The sequence below is a fragment of the Callorhinchus milii genome, unplaced genomic scaffold (genome assembly GCF_018977255.1).
Source record: "Callorhinchus milii isolate IMCB2004 unplaced genomic scaffold, IMCB_Cmil_1.0 Scaffold1, whole genome shotgun sequence".
NCBI classification, from domain to species: Eukaryota; Metazoa; Chordata; class Chondrichthyes; order Chimaeriformes; family Callorhinchidae; genus Callorhinchus; species Callorhinchus milii.
In genome coordinates this window covers 1,898,523-1,918,607 of record NW_024704742.1, presented here as the reverse complement: position 1 = coordinate 1,918,607, position 20,085 = coordinate 1,898,523, and the positions used below count along the sequence as shown (strand labels likewise).

General features: G+C 45.9%; 1 protein-coding gene across 1 annotated transcript in view; it reads right to left on the bottom strand.

Moving 5' to 3' along the window:
* ccser1 (coiled-coil serine-rich protein 1) overlaps positions 1–20,085 on the bottom strand; it is a 444,926-nt gene that overhangs the window by 135,058 nt on the left and 289,783 nt on the right. Inside the window, exon 9 of the mRNA XM_042337524.1 lies at positions 12,328–12,405. Coding sequence (XP_042193458.1) covers positions 12,328–12,405 — 78 coding nt within the window. The remainder of the gene's footprint in view (positions 1–12,327; positions 12,406–20,085) is intronic.

The window sequence follows — 20,085 nt, the reverse complement described above, 5'->3', positions numbered from 1 at the left end:
TCATGGCTTTTGTGTGGGACTATTTGCAGGACATTGCCTTGTGCAAATGGGTTACCTCATTCAGGGAGAAATAGAGTCACTCCACTTCACAGTAAATCCTGTGAAGCTCTTTGGGAGATCCTCCAGACTTAAAAGGCACTGTGCCTTCTACATTGTCCTTCTACCCCAGTCCCCTCTGCCTCGCCCACTCCCTCGCCTCCTTGAAGACCCATCTCAAGACCCTCCTCTTCGACCGTGCTTTCGATCACCCTTCTTCCCCCCCACTCCCCTCCACCCTCCCCGATCCCATCACCCCCAGCTCGGGTCCGAAACACCGACTGTCCAGCGCCTTGGGACGTCCTCCCGACGTGAAAGACGCTTTTTCAAATGTAATTTTATTTTGTTGTTGTTGTAGCAATGTCCCACAAACAGCCATGAAGTAAATGACCAATCTTTTTTTCTGGGGAATTGTCGCCTGGGACAGAACTCCTTTTGCTCAAAGTTTTTTTCATTTAATTTCAGCCCCAAGTCTGAAATGAACTATCTGGGCCTGGACTGCATTTCCATTTGGATTTTTTTTAAAAAATCAGATGTGGAGCATCCTTCCCAGACGATTGAGCACAAACACTGAGAGTAAATGAAGACCTGAGAATTCTGTGCATCTCCACAGTATCACCTTCAAATGTCAGAGGGATCACCACATTCGCATCGTGACATATCTGCTTCCAATATCTGCCATCCTCGATGCCTGTCTGAGTGCCATTGCCAATTTTGTTCCAGTTAATGCTGAATTATGGTGTTTCCAACCCCCTCCACCCGGGAACTGTTCGAACACGTGGCAAACTGATTTTGTGCAAGTTCCTCACAGAGAGGTCAGGTCTAATCGATCCGGTCTTGATTTAAGCCTGTATCCGTGTGATGAAGATACCGCAACCAATCCTTTGCACCACTTGTTTCCCCCCACCTTCCCCACAAAGCAATCTGGCATGAGTACCATCAACCCAACAGGAGCCCCTCTCCCTACCTGCAGTAGGAGGGCTGCCAGTGTGCCTGGGGTGAGTGTTGCAGTGCTGGGGGTGGGGGGGCCTGTATGTGAAACATGGATGGCTAGAAACACCAGGAGTGCATTTCACTCAATCTATGGAAACAGGCAGTCCTACCTGGGATGCTGAGCTACCCTTGGTTCAGATTTAAAGCAATAGATTTTCTCTTAAACGAGTGCTTTCCAGCTATCGGAGGGACAACTGCAGAATTGCGATCTATCGATTGTCAGAGGGTCTGATCCATCGGAATAGGCAGCAAACCCAGATCCTGTTTGCTTCCCATAAAGTTTTAACTTTGAAGTTTCTCTGCAGGTGTTTCGTTAGTCAGTAACCAAGAAAGGGAATGAGTCAGATTAACACCCCCACCCCATTCCCCCCGCCCCGAGACAAGAGGTCATTTCTCATGATCATATATTCACCCCAGCAGAGATCAGCTCGCTCACAAAGGAACGAGGTCTGAGTGTCTCAAAAGCACAGCCGGTGCTCGGTGTAGCCTTCACGTTTCGTAATCACGCCGTTCACACGCGAGAGCAAATAAATCGTCAGCTGGAGAGAGAGAGAGAGAGAGAAAAAAAATCGCTGTTCTCTCCGATACTCAAACTGTCTCGCGGATATATTTTTCAAATCAATGGAATTAGTTGAGGCGGCTTGACTGGGAATTTCTGCATTGGCTCAGTTACTCAAGCAGCTTGCTCCGGGCTGGGTTGGCTCAAGAGAAACTCTGGCGCTGCAGCAGATGTTGTATCTAGTGCAGCATAAGCTTTCAGAATGCACCATTTTGTATTCTCGTGGACGTTTGTGCCGAGATACGGACTTGCTGCCAGCTGTACAGACGCAGTAGCGTCTCCGCTCGGGTCGTCCTTCTCCTCCTCGCTCGGTTCACGCGAGGTGACGCTGTGGTTTGTCTTGTGAAAGCACCAGGACAATGTTGACCCCTCAAATAACTCATCTGTTAATCCCCCCCACCCCACACCCTCCCTCTCCAGGTAGGCACATGCCAGAACTTCTCAGGCTTCCAGATAGCTCACTCGCAACCTCCCGCTCATCGCCAACTTCTCGACCAAATACCCGGTGCGCTGTCGAGACAAGCTACCGTACCCTGACCCTAATTCCAGCAACTCAACACCGTGTTAACTAACGCAGCGGGTACATCGGTAAAGCCACCGATTTTTTTTAAACAAAGGAAAAAAAAAACAATTAACGATTAGAACATTCCTTGCGTTTGGTACAGTGCCTTTTACGTCAGGAGGCCTAAAATCATCTCACGGGCTTTACTATCGAGTGTAGCGACTGTGTATTTTGTCGGTAAAGCTAAGTAAGCAAAGGGGACGAAGCTTGCTGCACTCTTGCCTCAGGATCAGAGGGTTCTGGGTTGAAGGTCCAAGATCCTGAAGGTATTTCAAGTCATTACTCTATCTCCTCCGATTCATTCCACTATTCACGTAAAAGTGATTTGACATACTTTCCATTTCACGGGGAATCCACGCGTGTAATTGAGACGCTCCTTTTAAACATAGCGATGATGCCAGACATACCAAAGCGTGTTGTGCTTCATGGTAAGAACACGCTCCGCTCAGCAGGCTCCCCAGCCTGCCCCATGTCCCCCGCTCCAACAGGACCCACCCTTGGCGGTCGGGCCTTCAGCCTCTAGATCCCCAGCCTTGGGACGTCCTCCCGACATGAAAGGCGCAATACGAATACAATTCGGTATCTTGTACTGCACGGTACAAAACATTGACACAGACCGTATCGTTTCTCATTCACTGCTCACGTGTAAACACCTGTCAAGCCTTCGAATATTTAGCAAACTGAAAGCACGGCCAAATGCCTATTGTGTTCAGAAATAGGCCAGGAACAATCCATCCCCCTTTAATTTTGAAGCTAATTAACTTGCACATTAGGGTTCCCTTTCTAGCCGCCAACAACCTGTTAAGCACTGAGCAGCTATATAGGTCAACTGAATCCGGTCAGCACTAAAGTTTCAGCAGTCGCTGACAGCATGCAATACCTTAAAGACATTACCAAACAATGCACACGACCTGCCATTTGACAGGGACAGTTACGACCGAAAATAAAATATTTATGACCCATCAATTGTACAATTTATCTTTATGCATCTCCTCGATGGATCCAAGTTCCTGGGGATGCAGCAGAAGGATTCCTACAGCCCTTTTGTAAACGCCAGGGACCGAGCGGTGAAGTGGATGTGTGCAAACGAGGGCTTGAGGGCTCTGGCCGACACTAACCTGTTGCTGAGCACCGAGAGTCGGGCTCCCACATGTCTATTTGCCAAAGCCCCTCACCCTGAACCTGGCTGAAGCGGCTGGCGCTGAGTAAGCCTGGAAAGTGGCATTGGACTTGGGACCTTGACAGCATCGAGGTGGCTGGCTTGTCACAAGCTCCTCCGTAACAAAATGGAAAGCTTGTAACATGCCACCACGCTGAAGCCAGATGCCCGACAGACAGCGGAGGAGGAAACTGTGAGGTTTGGAGCGACGGCTGCTGGAAGGCGTGACTTGGGGAGTTCGTCAGTGCTTGGAATCCACCCCGATTAAGCTTCGCACCTCCACCCGGTGGAGCCATCGCTCAATGGGAAGGGATGTTTGTCCGAGCTGCGGGCAGGAAGATGTTGGCAATGCTCTCAAGCATTTCAAGCTGAGCTGTGTTGCCCAGCGGGAGGCCCCACAAGGAGTTCTTGGTAACCACCATCCAACCTTGTGAGGGCTCTAATCCGTGCTTGTCAGATGTCAAATAACCACCCTGGGGCAGACCATCCTTTTTGGGAGATCGGTGAGTGAGATTTCCTTGGAACCGAACTGAACAACAGCCCACCCTCTATTGCAGTCTGGGCAGTTGAGTTCCTGAGCCAGGCAGGTCCGCAGTATTCCAGGGCACCGCTGACAACAGCCCAGCCAGCCTGCCTCACTGACTGGACCGGCCCATCACTGAGCTCAGGGATTCTTCCCACAAAAGCAGCTGTTAACCCTGCAAGCCAAAGCTCCAACAGGTAGGGTGGTCCTAGCTGGAGAAGAGGTGGGAAAGGTTTGCCAGCAATAGCAAGCTGTGCGGTTTTAGCTGGTTAAACTCCAGCGGTGTCGAAAAAACACTCTCTGGGGTCCCCAAGCCTTGGTTCTTGCCAACCTGCGCCTGATAATCTCTAGCATTAGATAAGCAGGAATATGTGTCTCCAGAGAGAGAGAGAGAGAGAGAGAGAGTGCATTCCGTTCCAATAAATATCTCGGGAATTTCCATGCACACGTGGTCTGCATTGAAGTCTCAGTTTGGCTTGGATACTCTTAAACAAGGTGATGGGTTTCCGCATGTGTCAGACACCCGGCTTCCCCCACCACCACCCCCCCACCCAACAACAAAAAAATTACTGCTTCTATTTATCTGCCTACAGACAAATCTTCTGCAAAGATGTTTTCTTTGCTTTGCAAATTAATACAGTATGTAAACAGAAACAAAAAATCTCTCCAGTAATCTTTAACATTTATTCCCTCCTCCCCCTCCCCCCCCCCTTTTAAATGGCCTCAAATCTGCCCGGTGTCAGCCTGGCTCAGTTGATCTCCCTCTCGCCTCGGAGTCATAAGGTTGTGGGCTCAAGTCCTATGTTGGGACTTTGATGTCCCACAGTCTAGGTTGACCTTCCAGTGTCCTGCTTGGGGGGGGGGGGGTGTCTGCATTGGGGGTAACTGCACACTTTACAATAACTTTTGTGAAGTGCTTTCAAAGTGAAAGGCACAATAAATGAAACGGAAGGTTTATCTATTTTGATTTTTTTCCCCCTAACTCCACGTTGAAATAAATGACATCCTGTACAGACACATCCCGTATAACTCTCCAATCTGAAGAGAGAGGCAGAGACTTTTCATTCTCTAAATAAGGGTGAATTTATCGCAACTAATCTTCCCGGCTCATGTCCTGAAAGAATACATGGGGATTGGTTTCAAATCCAAATCTCTTGCAGAGTTGGCTTGTTTTCTCTTCGCCCTCGGTCTCGCTCTCTCTCTCTCTCTCTCCCTCCACGACTCTGTTCCACCTCCTTTTCCCAATCTATCATTTTTAATAACATTACACAAGAAAACAAACTATCAGGGTTCCATCGAGGGCATTCGAAAGCCATGCGATCCAAAAAAAAAAAATCAATTATTGTCTTGGAGACGATGAGACCTGCTACCAGCTTCACTTAATCTGTTGCAGTCTGTCCCAGCTCTAACCCCATTAGCAATTCCTGAGGTGTTAAATTTAAACAGAATTCAGGTTACTGCCAGGGTATTAATAGAAGCGGAGAACAAGAGGGGCTGACAAGAGCTGGAGGATAAATGAGAGAACCATTAGCAAACTCCTAAATGCACCTTGTGCTGTACGATAGGGACGTTCACTTTCATTACCCGCTCTGCTGTCTAACTTCACTCTGGGAATTCACATTTAAAGGTTCTAATTATAGAAGCGCGAGGGTACTGCCAAGGATAACAAATGTTTCTGGAACTTTTTTCATTTTTCTAGACTCCCCAAACTAGGACAGATAGGAGGACAGAGCTCACTCCCGCTGGCCTGCAGCTGATTTTTAAAACAAACTTCGCCTCGATCAAAGCGAAAAGCGCACACACATACACACACGCGCACGCACCGCACCGCGCCCCACGCACACAGCTGAGCATTTCAATTTTTTTGCCGTACAGACTTTCACTCGACCAAGGACTTTCTTATTTGATTTACACTAGAATTCCAGAAATGTGCAGCGCGGGAGGAGAACATTCAGCCCACTGAGTCCACAGCGGCTCTCAAAGCAAGCTGTTCATCCAATCCCACTGCCCTTGCCTTATCCCCATACCCCTTCAGGCCTCTATCTTTCATCTACCTTGTATCTTTCAGACTCATGCAGCACTAATGTGCTGCAGAGAGCGACACGTCCATTCCACACATCTCTCGTGCGGAGATTCTGCAGCACGGCTGGGAGTGCAGACTCCTTGTCCTTGAGCTGACTTCTCGGTAATCTAAAAATGATTGATCAATCTCCTTTTGCACAACGTCAATGGGTGAAAAACTTAACGATATTATCAAATCTTTTCTTCTTTTTTTTGGTGGGGGGAGGGAGGGGGGGGGAGAGGGAGAGGGAGTGATGGACGGAAGTGGAAGTGGAATATTTCTCAAACATCTCACAATAACTATTTATTCTCGGCAGATGTCAAGATGACTCTTCGCAGTCTTGTGATGCGAGGTCACCAGAGGAAAACTCGGTCGAATCAATTCAACGCTTTCATTGGAGGAGAACCCGCTCATACATGTAGAGTGTATGTGTGTACGTATCGCTTTAGAAAGGAGCAAGTTGCTCAGTGACCCAAAAAAGCTCCATCAGAAAGAATATTCAACAAAATGTTTTCGTTCAATATTTCCTCCTCCTGCGCTGTACATGTCTATAATGCGGCAGCTAATTTGCCTTCGCAGGATACGCTGTGTGTTTTGTGGGCAAAACACGGCCGCCAGTTTGCGCACAGCAATGTCCTACAAACAGCCGTGGAGTGAGTGACCAATTATATCCGGGGGAGAGCGGGTGGGGGGAAGGTTTTGTTGGTCAGGTCACCAGGAAAAACTCCCTTCTCTTATTGGGAAGTTGGCCGCCTGTTTAAAGCCCTCCGGGACCTTATCCCGCGTGAAGGGCGCTATATAAATGCAAATTGTTGCGGTTGTCTTCGCACTTGATGGGATGCAATTACATTTCCTCTCGATTGTAGTGGAAGATCCACTGACATCAGAATGTCCCGTCCCTTTGTCAAACACGCAGTTGGCACACTCGAATAGACAGTAAAAATTAACGCAAGTGCAAAGCTGGTTAGTCTAGACAAATTAAAATATATGAGCATCCTGCAGTGACCTCCCTCAGTTTGCACTCCCCACACTTGAAAGATCCTGCGAAGATCATTAAGGCTCTGGTACTTTCAAAGCCGTCTATTAATAACTGCCACTTGAAAAACTGTCAGGGGACACATTAAGCACAACTATTTGCCCTTGTACCCTTCATTTAGAATTGATATGCAATTTTTAATTCACACAAACACCGGCGTCTACCAGTGGTTATACTGCAATTGTTTGACTTGCAGTGTTCAAACCGAAAGCAGTCAATTTTCAAAGGGAGCGTTTCAATTCGCTGCTTCTGTTCTGACACCGCTCACCACTTCACCGTGTAAGAGTTTTACTTGTAAAATGAATTAAATGCCTGCTCCACGCAAGCCAAGAGAACGTGAACGCGAAAAATAGCCCGCTCACAGGGCAGCGACAGAAATAAGATTTCCAGAATCAATTTGTTGTGTTTTTTGCCAGAAAACAATTGTGTTTTCATGTGTTCCTGAGCCCCAACGTGTTGACTGTGTGTGTGCTGCTCTGCACACACACACACAAAAAAAACTGCCCACAACTTGTAAATGTCAAGATCATAGGTCTTGCCCTAACGGAGCCACTCGGAAAAAGTACACAACTGTTTGCTGTAGTTTCATTAGTTTTCATTATTGATTAAAAATTTCATTGATCTGCTTTGTTCGAATGTCGTGCTTCCCACTTGCTATTGTAATTTCATCCTTCACCACAGTCCAGTCAGTATTTGCAAAGGGGATAAAGATACAAACTAGTTCATTGCTAAATAATTCTTCCCCTGAATGTTGGAGACAGCAAAATGAGCCTGGGCAAAATGTTTCCCCCCCCACCCCACCAACATAATAAATTGTTTCAATAATAGAATCGTAGAAATCGAAGCACAGAAAGATGTGATTGAGCACATCATATCTGCGCTGGCACTAAATAACCCACAGGAGCAAGCACAAAATGACCCATAGGACCTACTGTGATCTCAATTTCTCCACATAGCTTTAATGTTGTTTTCCTTTTAAAAACTGTTATGAATTCGGCTCCAACAGACATTCGCGCTAAAGCACTGCGCATTGCAACGACCGTCTGTCTGTACACGTTTCTTTTACCTTACGTGTTAAAACTTGCAGACAGTTCCCCCCACCCGGTGTGTTGAACTCAGTGGAGAAGAGTTCAGTCTCTGCATCGATAATATGGAGTCAGCCTGGCTGTGCAGGTGGTGTCAGCCGGGCTCAGCGTCGGTGAGCCGGGCTCAGCGTCGGTGAGCCGGGCTCAGCGTCGGTGAGCCGGGCTCAGCGACGGTGAGCCGGGCTCAGCGTCGGTGAGCCGGGCTCAGCGTCGGTGAGCCGGGCTCAGCGTCGGTGAGCCGGGCTCAGCGTCGGTGAGCCGGGCTCAGCGTCGGTGAGCCGGGCTCAGCGTCGGTGAGCCGGGCTCAGTTGGTAGCCCTCTGATGTGTTGAAGTCCCAAGTCAGGACTTTCAGTCACAGTCGAGGATGACACACTCCAGTGCATTGCTGGAAAGGCACTGCGTGGTTGGATTGTTGCCTCGTTGGATGAGATGATAAATCGAGGTCTGCCTGTTCAGGGGAACGTTAAAGATGCCATGATACTATTTGCAAAGATAAGGGAGTTTCTCCTGGCCAACAATCGTCCAGATGACAGATCGGCTGACTTATCTCAGCTGTTTGCGAGACATATCTGCATGCAAATTGACTACTGTGTTCGCCCAGAAAAAAACAGTCACTGTACTTCCCAGTAAAACCTGTGAAGGGTTTTGAGACTTCCTGACGCTATAAGGTGCAAATTCAAACGCAAGGATAATTATTGCTATTAGGATTATTATTATATTGTTATTTAGATCCTACACTCAACGTGTATACAATTTTTTGATGCAGGTATGAACGTCTTTCATTATGAATTCAAATTGATTTCCTCCACAAAATATCTTTTTTTTTCCAAACCGGCCTTTTTTTTCATTTTTAAAAAAAGCTTGCTACAAGTTCACAAAAACATTTAAACTACTCACAAGCCAAAGAGGAACCGACATGAGAACCACACACTTATTTATAGATGAAAGATAATAATAATTCTCGAATTTTAGATAGTTTTACAGATAGCAGGCTAAAGGCATGGAGGTTATCTTTTGGTGGCTGAAGAACTTGCATCGTAAAGGTTTCAGATGTCTCCAACTGAAACGGTCCCTGTCCGTACTATTCGAGATACGTTATTTAGAGATGCCAAAGGTAAGCGACAAACATAGATAAACATATTAAGCTACAAATGTATATCTATGCAGATACGGACAGATGGTTTGCAATCGAGCTAACCTCTACCTCGAGAAGCTTTGATAGGTGAGAAAACCAACTTTTGGTTAGGAGAGCAGTCCTTTTGATGCGGCAGTGATAAAAATCTGGAGGATCTAGAGCTTTCTGTGAGTAAAAATCCCTTCCAAAAAAACAATAATAATAATCCAATAATCCAATCAATAATAACTCAATCCACAACTGTTTGTGGGGCACTGCTGTGCGCAATTGGCTAACGAGTTTCGCCCACAAACTATACAGTCAATTCACATTATGGTATATTCTTTGAAGCGCTTTGAGAGGTCTCAATGATGTGATAAGGCTCTATATAAAATGCAAAGATTATTATTACTATTATTATTATTATTAATAACCACAGGCGCTTCTGAACCAATTGGGACAATTAATTGTCAAGAGCAATACAAAATCCTAACAGCGGTAATAGCAATAATGGAAGTATAAAGTCGGGTGAAACTGGTCTGCTTCAGACAGTGGACACTCAAGACAGATGTAATGGGAAATCTCTGAAAGGTATTTAGATTCTTTTTTGCCCCGTGTCCTTGTGGGAGTGCAATTCCACAGGTCGTAAGTCACCCTCCAGTTGTGCATCAATCAAGAGGCCACTGTTCACGTGCGAGGCTTGGCACGAAATGCCAGCAGGCTGTTCAACCTGGGACAAGAGTAATTGCAACCAAACTCAATCCCATTTTCACTTATCACCCACACAAGCACACCATCTCCAGTACAATCCCAATCCAATTTACCTCTCTCTGTTTGACGTCTTTCATGTTGGGAGGATGTCTCGACAGCCCCAGGGTGGGAACCGAAGGGGGTGGGGAGGAGCAAGATGACCAAAAGCACAAGCAAATGTGAGTGTGTGTGTGTGTGTGTGTGCGCGAACGTGCGAGTGGGAGTGTGAGAGTGTGTGCGCGGGAGTGTCCTGAAATGAGTCTTGAATGAGGGAGGGAACAAGTTGGGAGAGATTCCATTATGGAGTTCCAGAGAGCACGGCAGAACGGGTGAAACCTTACCCACCAACGGCAGGACAAATAGGACGGGGGCAATGAAGCAGGCCGACGTTCACTGAGCGAAGGGAATGGCCGGGTAGGGTGTTGTCACAGGAAGTTGCAGAGGTTGGGGTGGGGCCAGATCACAAAGGGGTTGGAGGGTGAGAATGAGGATCTTGATCCGACGGGGAGCCAGTGGAGCTGAACAAGAATAGGTGATAGGCTCACAGAGCTTGGTGCGGGAGAGGACATGGCATGCAGAGTTCTCCGCAGTCTGCAACCAATGCAGAAAAGAGTTGGGGAACTCAGAAAGCAGGGCGATGACACACTCAAGGTCTCAAGGTAAAGGTCTGATGAGGTTTCTCAGCGGTCCAGGGGGAAGAGGTAGCGGCAGAGGTGGGCAATGTTTCTTTTGCGGTGAGGGAACGCTGAACAGGTCAGAGCACGGACGTGGGGTTTCGAGGACAGTTGGGAGCCACACAAGACACCGAGGTTCGCAGAGGCACTGCGAGATGGAGAGAGAGTGCGTCCACACAGGTTGATGCCGTTAGCACCTTATCTCCTCGGGAATCGATGGGAGCCAAAAAGGGGAATCTTGGTCGTGTCGATGTTCAACCAAAGAAAGTTAAAGCTCATCTAGGACTGATTGCCTGACAGTCAATTGGTCAGAACAGCAGTGGTCCTGTAGTCCTTGAAAGAGGTTGCAATGGGCAATATGAGTCACCATGGAAACACTGTCTGAAGCTTTCCTTCCCGAACGCAGGGCACTCAGTTCATTTGTAACACCTGCCATGAGAGCTGAGTGCGGCTAATTCACCACAGCTCTAAATTACAGAATTTTCAAAGAAACATAATTATATTGCAAAATGACACCCTTTCAGTTATGCTATAGACGTAACAAGAAACACTTATTTCGAAGATATCAGAAAAACAAGCGTTTCTTTATTTCAGCCATTCCGGAGCCCTGAACTATACTGAACATCAAAGGAATAATACGTTAGGACACTCCAAGACAGCAGAACGAGAGGACGTAGGTTTAAAGTTGTAGACGGCAATTCCGGGACAGATACCAGGAAGTGTTTCTTCACTCAGAGTGTAATTAACAACTGGAACAGTCCTTTCAAGTGGGACGTTCAACCCTTATGCCTGTTCAGGTGGATGCTAAAAAAAATCCTACGGCACGATTGGTTAAAAAAAGGAAGGGAGTTTCTCCCGGTGTACCGGTCAACAATTCCCCCGGAAAAAAAAGTGGTTCACTTCATCGCTGATTGGATATTGCTGTGCGCAAAATAGCTACCTTGTTTGCCTACAAAACACACAGTCCCTAAACTTCACAGTAAATCCTGTGAAGCCACTTTGAGATGTCCACCCAACGTGAAAGGCAAGGATTGTAGTTTATTGTTTACCGATTTGATGTTTTGCTTCCCTTGTGGGGATGGAAGGGGGAATCAACCGTCCCAAAACGGTCTCGGAGGCTGGTTCAAAAATTTCCACCTCAGTCAAACTAAATGGAATGAGTCCAGGAATGCCAAATAAATCCAAGTGAAGAACATCCTTTGACTCAAGTCAATGATTTGCTGCAGCATCAAGCTAATTCTTACGTGTGCTGGCATCAGCCAACCTTTCCTGGGAAACATCTTCTTCAAACAAAATACTTGTTTACTGAATCCTTTTGAAGCAAGTGAAGTACAACTACCCGCGCTACAACTACCCGCGCCCAGATGTCATGGCATCTAATATTTGTGTTATTTCTTCCCGGGATTCTTTCAGAAGGAACACTGTCACAATCCCTGTCAGCTGACACCAAAAACTCTACTCCAGACATAGACTGAGTCGGAACAAGATTCTCGCGGGGCGACGAGATGTCCTTCAGGTTTTTGGAGGAGACCAACTCCTGTTGCGCGAATTGCATTTCTTATTAAGGAATTCCATTATAAAACTGAACCCAGACGTTATTTCAAGCTGATTCAAACATCCGATTGTTTCAAATGTTCGACGACTGCAATCTTTCGTCGCTTCAGCCCGGGGAGAACGGTCCGGGCACAAAACGAGGTCAATTCCTACAGAGTTAGGACCTGGACTTTCTATCCTAACCTCTCTACTTTACCTCAATACAAGCATTTATCCTACCTTGAAAGGGAATGGCATCTCGGTGATCGGGCTGACCGGAAGTGAGTGAGTGCTGCTTGCAGGGCTCATTTCTGCACTCTGGAAAGAAAAGAAAGGTCATCAAAACACAGGGCTTTCATTTTAATCTCTCTGGGTTCCCGACTACTCCAATATCACTCTCCCCTTAGATAAGTTGATTCATCTAATTAGACTACGTATCAATCCATTCAGGCTTTGCCGATATGAAAATATATATATGCAAATAAAAACATTGTTGGATTCAAAATAATCTGTCAACCATCACACTGCATTTCAGTCTCCTTAATACACTTGCTCTCTTCAATAATCTCACTCCTTCCATGGCTGTTTCTGGGACAGTGCTGTACGCAAATTGGTTGCCGTGTTTGCCTACAAAATGCACACAGTCACATCACTTTACAATACATCTTGTGAAGTGCTTTAAGACAACTCGACGTCTTCACCCAACCCATTTCTGTTTCAGTTTTCATGCAACTCAAATCAATAATCAATGGACTGCTTCCACTGTAATATCTCTTGAAGGTTGTTTAAATTAAATTTACGGGGAGACTGTACGGTGGTGGGGTGGAGAGAGCAGGGAACGTTGGGTAGGTCAAACATTAAATATAATGGAATGTCAGAGGACATCTAATCAATACAATGCAAAATTACATTTGTGTAGCGCTTTTCACATAGGGAGGACGTCCCAAGGCGCTGGACAGTCAGGGATTCGGACCTGAGCAGGGCTGGTTGGGATCAGGGAGGGTGGAGGGCAGGGAAGGAGGCTGAATGTGCGGTGGAAGAGGAGGGTCTTGTGACGTGACTGGATGGGAGGCAAGGGAATGTGGGATGGAGTTCAAAAGGGTGGGGGCAGAGAGGTTGAAAGCCCGAACACTGATGGTAGGGCGAGTTGGGTGAAGCAGGCTGAGCGGAGGGAGCGGACAGGTTGATAGGGGATGCGTATTTACTTTGCTTCCCCGGGACACATATATTGTAGACATTAAAGACATAGTAGTGTCTGGCATTTCATCACAGGAGTTTCAACAAGAAGCACTGCTTTGCACCCCTGGTGTTCTCCATATGGTAAGGCTCGGAATCCCCGAGGAGGCATTTAGAGACGAAGATCCATGTCAGTAGATCTTACAGCGATTCTATTAGCATAATCTGCAAGAGATCATAGTGAATGAATTAAAGGCACAGACCTCAGAAGTCAAACTAATTTACTGAAGTTCACCAAATCGAGCCCCATTGTTGGGAATTTGATCTCCCAGTCTACACAGGCATTCCAGTGCCAAGGGTGCCCTGCATTGCGAAATGTGGTGTCCTTTGGATGAGACGTGAAGCTGAGGTCCCGTCTGCGTGTTCGAGCGCGCATTAAAGATCCCACGGCACGGTTCAACAAGCGAAGGGTGGTTCTCCCAGCGTCTCGGTCAACAGTTGGTTGGATGTTGCAGTGCACAAATCTATTATCATCACACTATTGAGGCCACGCACCTTATAAAAATGTTCAATCGGTTTCTTGCTGTGGACCCTTTGTTTGAAATGAACTGAAGCCCAGTTCAAAAAGTCTTCAGACCGAGGGTCTGTCAGGGCATGACAATTCTTTCAATCAAGGAACAAAGACTTGATCAAAGCAAGACTGCCTACTGGAAATACAAGAGCCTCAGGTCAGCAGCGAGCTGAGTGTAGAAGAACCTGCAAATGTAGGCAGGTGGCCAGGGTTTCAATTTGGATGGCCTCCCTCTGAATAAACACTGAACAACAGCTGTTAAGTAATAACAATAAAAAAAATCCTTGCCTTTGATATAGCGCCTTGTCGCATCTTCGAGACATCTCAAAGCGCTTCACGGAATACGTTGTAAAGTGACCTGGCCTGCATGTGTTTGTGGGAGAAATGGGGCCGCCAATTTCGCACAGCAGCGTCCCACAAACAGTCGTGGATTGAGTGACCGAATTAGTATTATTATTTTTATTTTCTTGGGGAGGGGTTATTATTACTGGAAAAGCGGTCAGCCAATTGACTAACAACCGGATTCCTATTTACTGCTCGGTAAACAGACGCTGTGGAACAAAGTGACACAGAGGCTGCATTAACCCTTCTGATAATTTATAATTTATCCCGGCAGCATTCTTTCTGGCAAATGGGCAGCCTTCCAACTCCCACCCTTTCCAGCTAACTTCGCAAAGCTCACATTGCTAGCCGCCACCTGGTAATACAAACTCCATGCAACGCTGAAAAGATCACAAGGGATAATTTACATAGGGCCTCCGGGGCTTCCATATGGTTTAATCCCACTTTTAAAATGAGTAAACAAATAATGTTGTTTAACACAGAGAGCCCAGCAGTGCTTTCTTCACCAATAGTTTAAAGGCCATCATTACCGGGCTTCTGCTCAGCCTAAGAAGTGTAATATTCGTCTCAAAGATTCTTTTCTTTTCTTTGAAAAAAAATGAAGCACTCGCTGCAATTTGTACTCCTGGGATGGTTATCCCTGTCTAAACACTTCTCTCTGGGTTGGTTTAAGTGAGGAGAGATCCCGACTTCTTACAAAACTCTTTCATAGCTTCAGGCCCCGATTGCCTCCTCGGCTTAGAATTTCGAAGAGAAAAGAACCCAGAGACAGGTGCCTCTCTCAGGTGCCGCTGGTAAGGGGTATGGAGGAGCGCGCGCAGCTCCACCAGGTACTGTATTGTAAGCGCCAAGATGCACCACGCTGAAACCCGTCAGGCAACAGGCAGGGGAATGCACACTGTGATCCATCTAATAATAATAATAATCCTCTCATTTGATACGGCGCCTTATCACGTCTTCGAGACGTCTCAAAGCTCTGCACAGAATATACTGTCGAGTGAATTGACCGCGTATTTTGTGGGAGAAACACGGCAGCCATTTGCGCACAGGGGCGTCCCCCACAAACAGCCGTGGATTGAAGTGACCAATTTAATATTTTTTTTTTCATTTTGTTTTTTTCTCTCCAGTGGATGCAAATTCTAGTCCTTCTGGGATTGGATACTCTTCCAATATTGCAATTGTGTTTTGCCTGAAAAAAAAACAGTCACTACAGTTGCCAGTAAAATCCTATGAACCACAGGAACTATAGCAATTTCTAGCACTGAAGAAGCCTATTCGGTGCATTGTATCCATCGCGAAGCACTTTGAGACGTCCTTCAAATGTGAGCGGTACTATATCAAACGAAAGGATTATTATTATTATTTCCTATCATTAGGATCAAAATGGTGACATTCACAAACCATTTTCTAAGGACCACTCACGCCTTTGATATTTCGCCCCCTAAATTGGCTTTTTATTTCCCCCTTTGCCAGCGCTAAGAAATCACAAATAGCTTTTTATTTTACAAACTGGATATTTTCGAAAGGCACCAACATAATTCAGCGGTATTTGATTTCCTATTTGGGAATATATTGTCATTTCTCCCCCTCGCCCAACCCCTAGCACCGCGTTCTGACCTGTGTGAACAGTTTGACATGCCAGGATAAAAACCTACCCACGTACAAGTGCCTCGGAGCTTCACAGATTTCCATGTTTATGTATTTATTTGTTATAATTACTGTCAGCCACCTAGTTTCCAAAACATCTATTAGGCAAGAGAAAAACACGGAACAGCATGCTTGTGGCAATTTTGGCTCAGAAAAAAATACGAGGCGAATAGCTGAGGACCAACTAGCTGAAGGCGATCGGGTGTTGCCTCTGCCAGATGTTCGATCCGCAACACATCTGTTTCTTTCCCCACAACGAGCAAGAAGGAAGATCATGTGGGTTTCTATTGACCGGAGAAGTGGGGGGGGGGGGGAGGGGGGAGAGAGGAGAGGAGGGGGAGATAACAATAAAAATCCCTTCGTATTTTTTATCTCAAACCGAAGGCACTGAAATAAAAAGAATGGCGACAGACTCAAACATCTACCTGTGTCGCATTCTGAGCTCATCTTTTCGCAGATATTTCAATTGAAGCAGAGCACAAACTCCGTGTACAGGCAAACAGCAGACCACTCATTCCATCGCTTTACTTCAGTTGCTTTCCTCGGTAGGTTATCTCCTGAACCTTATTGTTCACTGAGGGAACATCTATCATCGCGGTATTGTTGGTACTGGAGCACATAGCGCTACCCACTGGTTACAGTCCTTCGGACGGGATCTCATCGGAGCTGAACTGAGTCCATGGTGACGTGGTTGGCAACGGACTATTGGACTTGAGCGTGTTTTCTAATGACAGCCTCGGTAGTCCGGTTCCTGAGCCAGGCCGGCCCACAGCACGCTGGTGACAGGTCAGGCAGCCTGGCTCATTGGCAGGACTTAGAAGGGCAGTGACCGGGTGACAGGGATTCACAGGGTACATTATGAAATGTAGTGACTATTATTTTTTTTTAGGCGAACGCAACAACCACAAATTACAAATGTACAGCACCTTTCACTTCTAAAGTTCTGAACAATCTTGAATTTTAAGGCGGAGACGGTGAGAATATTTGGGCCTCGTGAGTTGTTGAGGGATTCATCGAGGAGGAAAGGAAAGGCACAGTGAACAAGTGATGGTTTGGGGTCTGTGGAAGTTTATGGGTTTGACTGGTTTTCATGTCCGCGTGAAGCCTTCACACACAGTGATGGATAACCTCTAACCCTAAAGGAAACTTGCCAAGGTAGACTGTCCAATTAATTTGTCTCCAAAATAGGATTTTTCTTAACAAACCTTCGCAGCCTTTGCTACATGAGACAGATAGATTGTGTGCAAGGAAAGATGCCCTTAAAAGACTTTGTCAGCCTGGTGTTCTGTGTTTGTTATGCAAAGAGGTGTAAATTGATAACACGGACAGACGCTCAAGCTTCCCATTCTAATAGGCTTATTTTTAGATTGTTGAACAATTAATGAGCAAATCACAGCAAAATGCAGTTATATTATAAAGGCATATAGCGCAGAGCAGTTTATGCTCTGCCCAAAGCTTACGAGGAAAATGTTCTTCACTCCCCTGTCCAATCTATCCCCGACACTCCGAGCAAACTTTGACACTGGGTCTAATGTTTAAGACTTGCAAAAAGATCTGTAAACAAATAATCTTTCAGGTGCCCAGATGCGAGGGTCAGCATCCAAAACTCTGCTCAGACATCAATCTCAGTTCCAACTTCCCTGAAGCCACATTACAGCTCCCAGCTCCGAGCAGTAGATCAACATCAGTGCCACCTGAGCAAGCTTCCAGAGAACAACTTAACGGCTACCTTCAGGATTGACACGTCCTATTTGCAAACCTTCCATTTCAGATGCTACCGTGGATAAAGGTAAAAAAAAAATCGAACAGCAAAGACCTCCATTTACATAAACCCCCGCTTCTCATTTGGATTATGTTCCCATTGTAAACCTGCAGTGGGATTCAGCAACTCTGTGAGCAAACGGTTTGGGAAAAAGGATGCAATTGGCAGAATTTAAAAAAACGGATCTCTGAAGTCCAAGTTCTTATTTCGCAACAACAACAAATTGCATTCGTGTAGCGCCTTTCACATTGGGAGGGCGTCCCAAGGCACTGGACGATGAAGGGTTTTGCACCCAAGCTGAAGATTAGACACAAGTAGACCAAGAAGGGAGGGGTGGGAAAATGACCAAAGAGCATTGAGTCTACGTACACAGCTAACGGGCCACGGAAGGTAAGGACAATCATTAAACCATTGGTGAAATCCAAGTGCAAGACCAGAAAATCAGACAAAAGAAAAGCTGCTGAAGCCACTTTGGCGCACATTAATATTGCTTTACGTTGTGGAGGCTTGAACTTAAAAAGACTGCATTTGTCTCCATTTGAGACCTTTGCAATAACTTCAACCTGAACAAGCTGGAAGTTTGCGTTAAATTTGCTGGAACGTTTCCATGCTACTTAGAGCACGCTGGTTTATATTTAGTCTGAGGCAAAGCAATGCTTCTCTTCACAGCTGTGCTCTACAGGAAGCACTCTGTAATGCTTCACTAATAGTGCAAGACATGCAGCAAAAACTAAAGGCTACATTTTTTTTCTCTCTGCCGGCATCTGAGGGAAAATAAACTGGCCTTGTCCCTGTGATTGACAAGGAACAATCTGCAAACCTGACAAGAGGTCTCCTGTTCATTACTGTTTGCCCACCCTACTAGCAGAGCTCCATTTGAGTGGTATAATGAGATAGATGTATAAGAATAAAATTACAGAACACAAATCATACCTTCCGGAGGTGGGGGAACAGCCCATCAGTAATGGGTTTTCAACACTTTGGGAATAGCTCTTTTTCTGATGCAGTTTCACTAACTTTTTTTTTACTAACATCTATGCAATGTACAGAAACCTGTTTGGCTCAGTGGTAACACTCTCACCTCTGAATCAGGAGGCTGTGGGTTCAAGCCCCACGTCGGGATCTTGGAATCACATCCGATGCAGTGCTGGGAGTGTGCCATATTCGGAGGTGATGTCCTTCAGATAAGATGCTAAATCAAGCTGCCGTCTGCCTGTCTGTCCCCCAAACAAAATTGGTCACTCACTCCTTGGCTGTTTGTGGGACATTTTGCTGCGTGCGACTGGCTGCCAAGATTCGCTCGCAAAACCACGTGACAATATATACTGTGAAGTGCTTTGAGATGTCATGTCAACATGATAAGGAGTCGTATCAATTGCAAGGGTTATTTTATCAATCTATAGGAATTAACACGGCTCAGTAAGTCGCACTCTCGCCTCTGAGTCAGAGTGTCGTTGGTTCAAGCCACACTTTGGGACATTGGACTCAGATAGTTCGGGTTAACACTTATACAGTGTCGAGGGTGACACTGGCGGACATCCCGGCCTTCGGATGAGACGTTTAAACCGAGTTCCTGTTCAGAGTAACGCTGATGATCCATTGGCACTATTCGAAAAGGGAAAGGAGTTTCACCTGCCATCCCTTGTCTCCTTGAGAAAACTATCTGCTTTTTTCCGCTTACAAAATATACAGTCACTGAACTTTATAGTAAAATTCTACCAACTTTGAGATGTCCTATGGACGTGAAAGGCAATATCTCAAATGAAAACCTTGGTGTGGCTGCTAAAAGAAGCTCATGATGGAAATAGCATTTACAACATGGAATCCCTTTTACAGACAGCAGCGAGGATTAAAACACTTTGCCTGGGACCCCGAGACCTCATCAGAGTCCAAGTCTCTCAGCTTCTCGTGAACTTCCAGTCAAACAATCTAAACACTCAACTAAAACACTATTTTGGTTGCGCCAGCCCAACTGCTTCTGATTTTCATAGAATTCCCGATATGAAATTGATCTACAAATTCTCCAAACCTATCAAAGGTTCCTGGATTGTCCAGGGTTTCAGTGCTCAGAACAATGAATGCTGCCAATTTGCAACACAAGATCATATATGTTGAAACTCTACTTTGTATGAAATGGAGATGTCGCTCGTGTGTTTATTCAGACTAAATCACCGAAGGAATCATTCAGTGAACTGTAGTAATGTTATTTTACCAGCAGTTTATTGAAATTCTGTTCTAAAACAAACATTATTTGGGAAACCAGTTATACACTGTATGTGTGCTCTTACATAAAGGGTGACAGAATAAATTGTAATGGAAGCCAACAACAGCCTGTTCTGTCAACCATACAGCAAAATATTGGCAAATAGTGGAGTCCTGTAGCTCAGTGGTTAGAGCACTCGCTTTGCAAGTGAGAGACCTGAGTTCAATTCCAGGCAGAGGGCGAAACCTTGGGCAAGTTTCCTTACTCCACACAGAGCCTAATAATAATCCCTCCAAA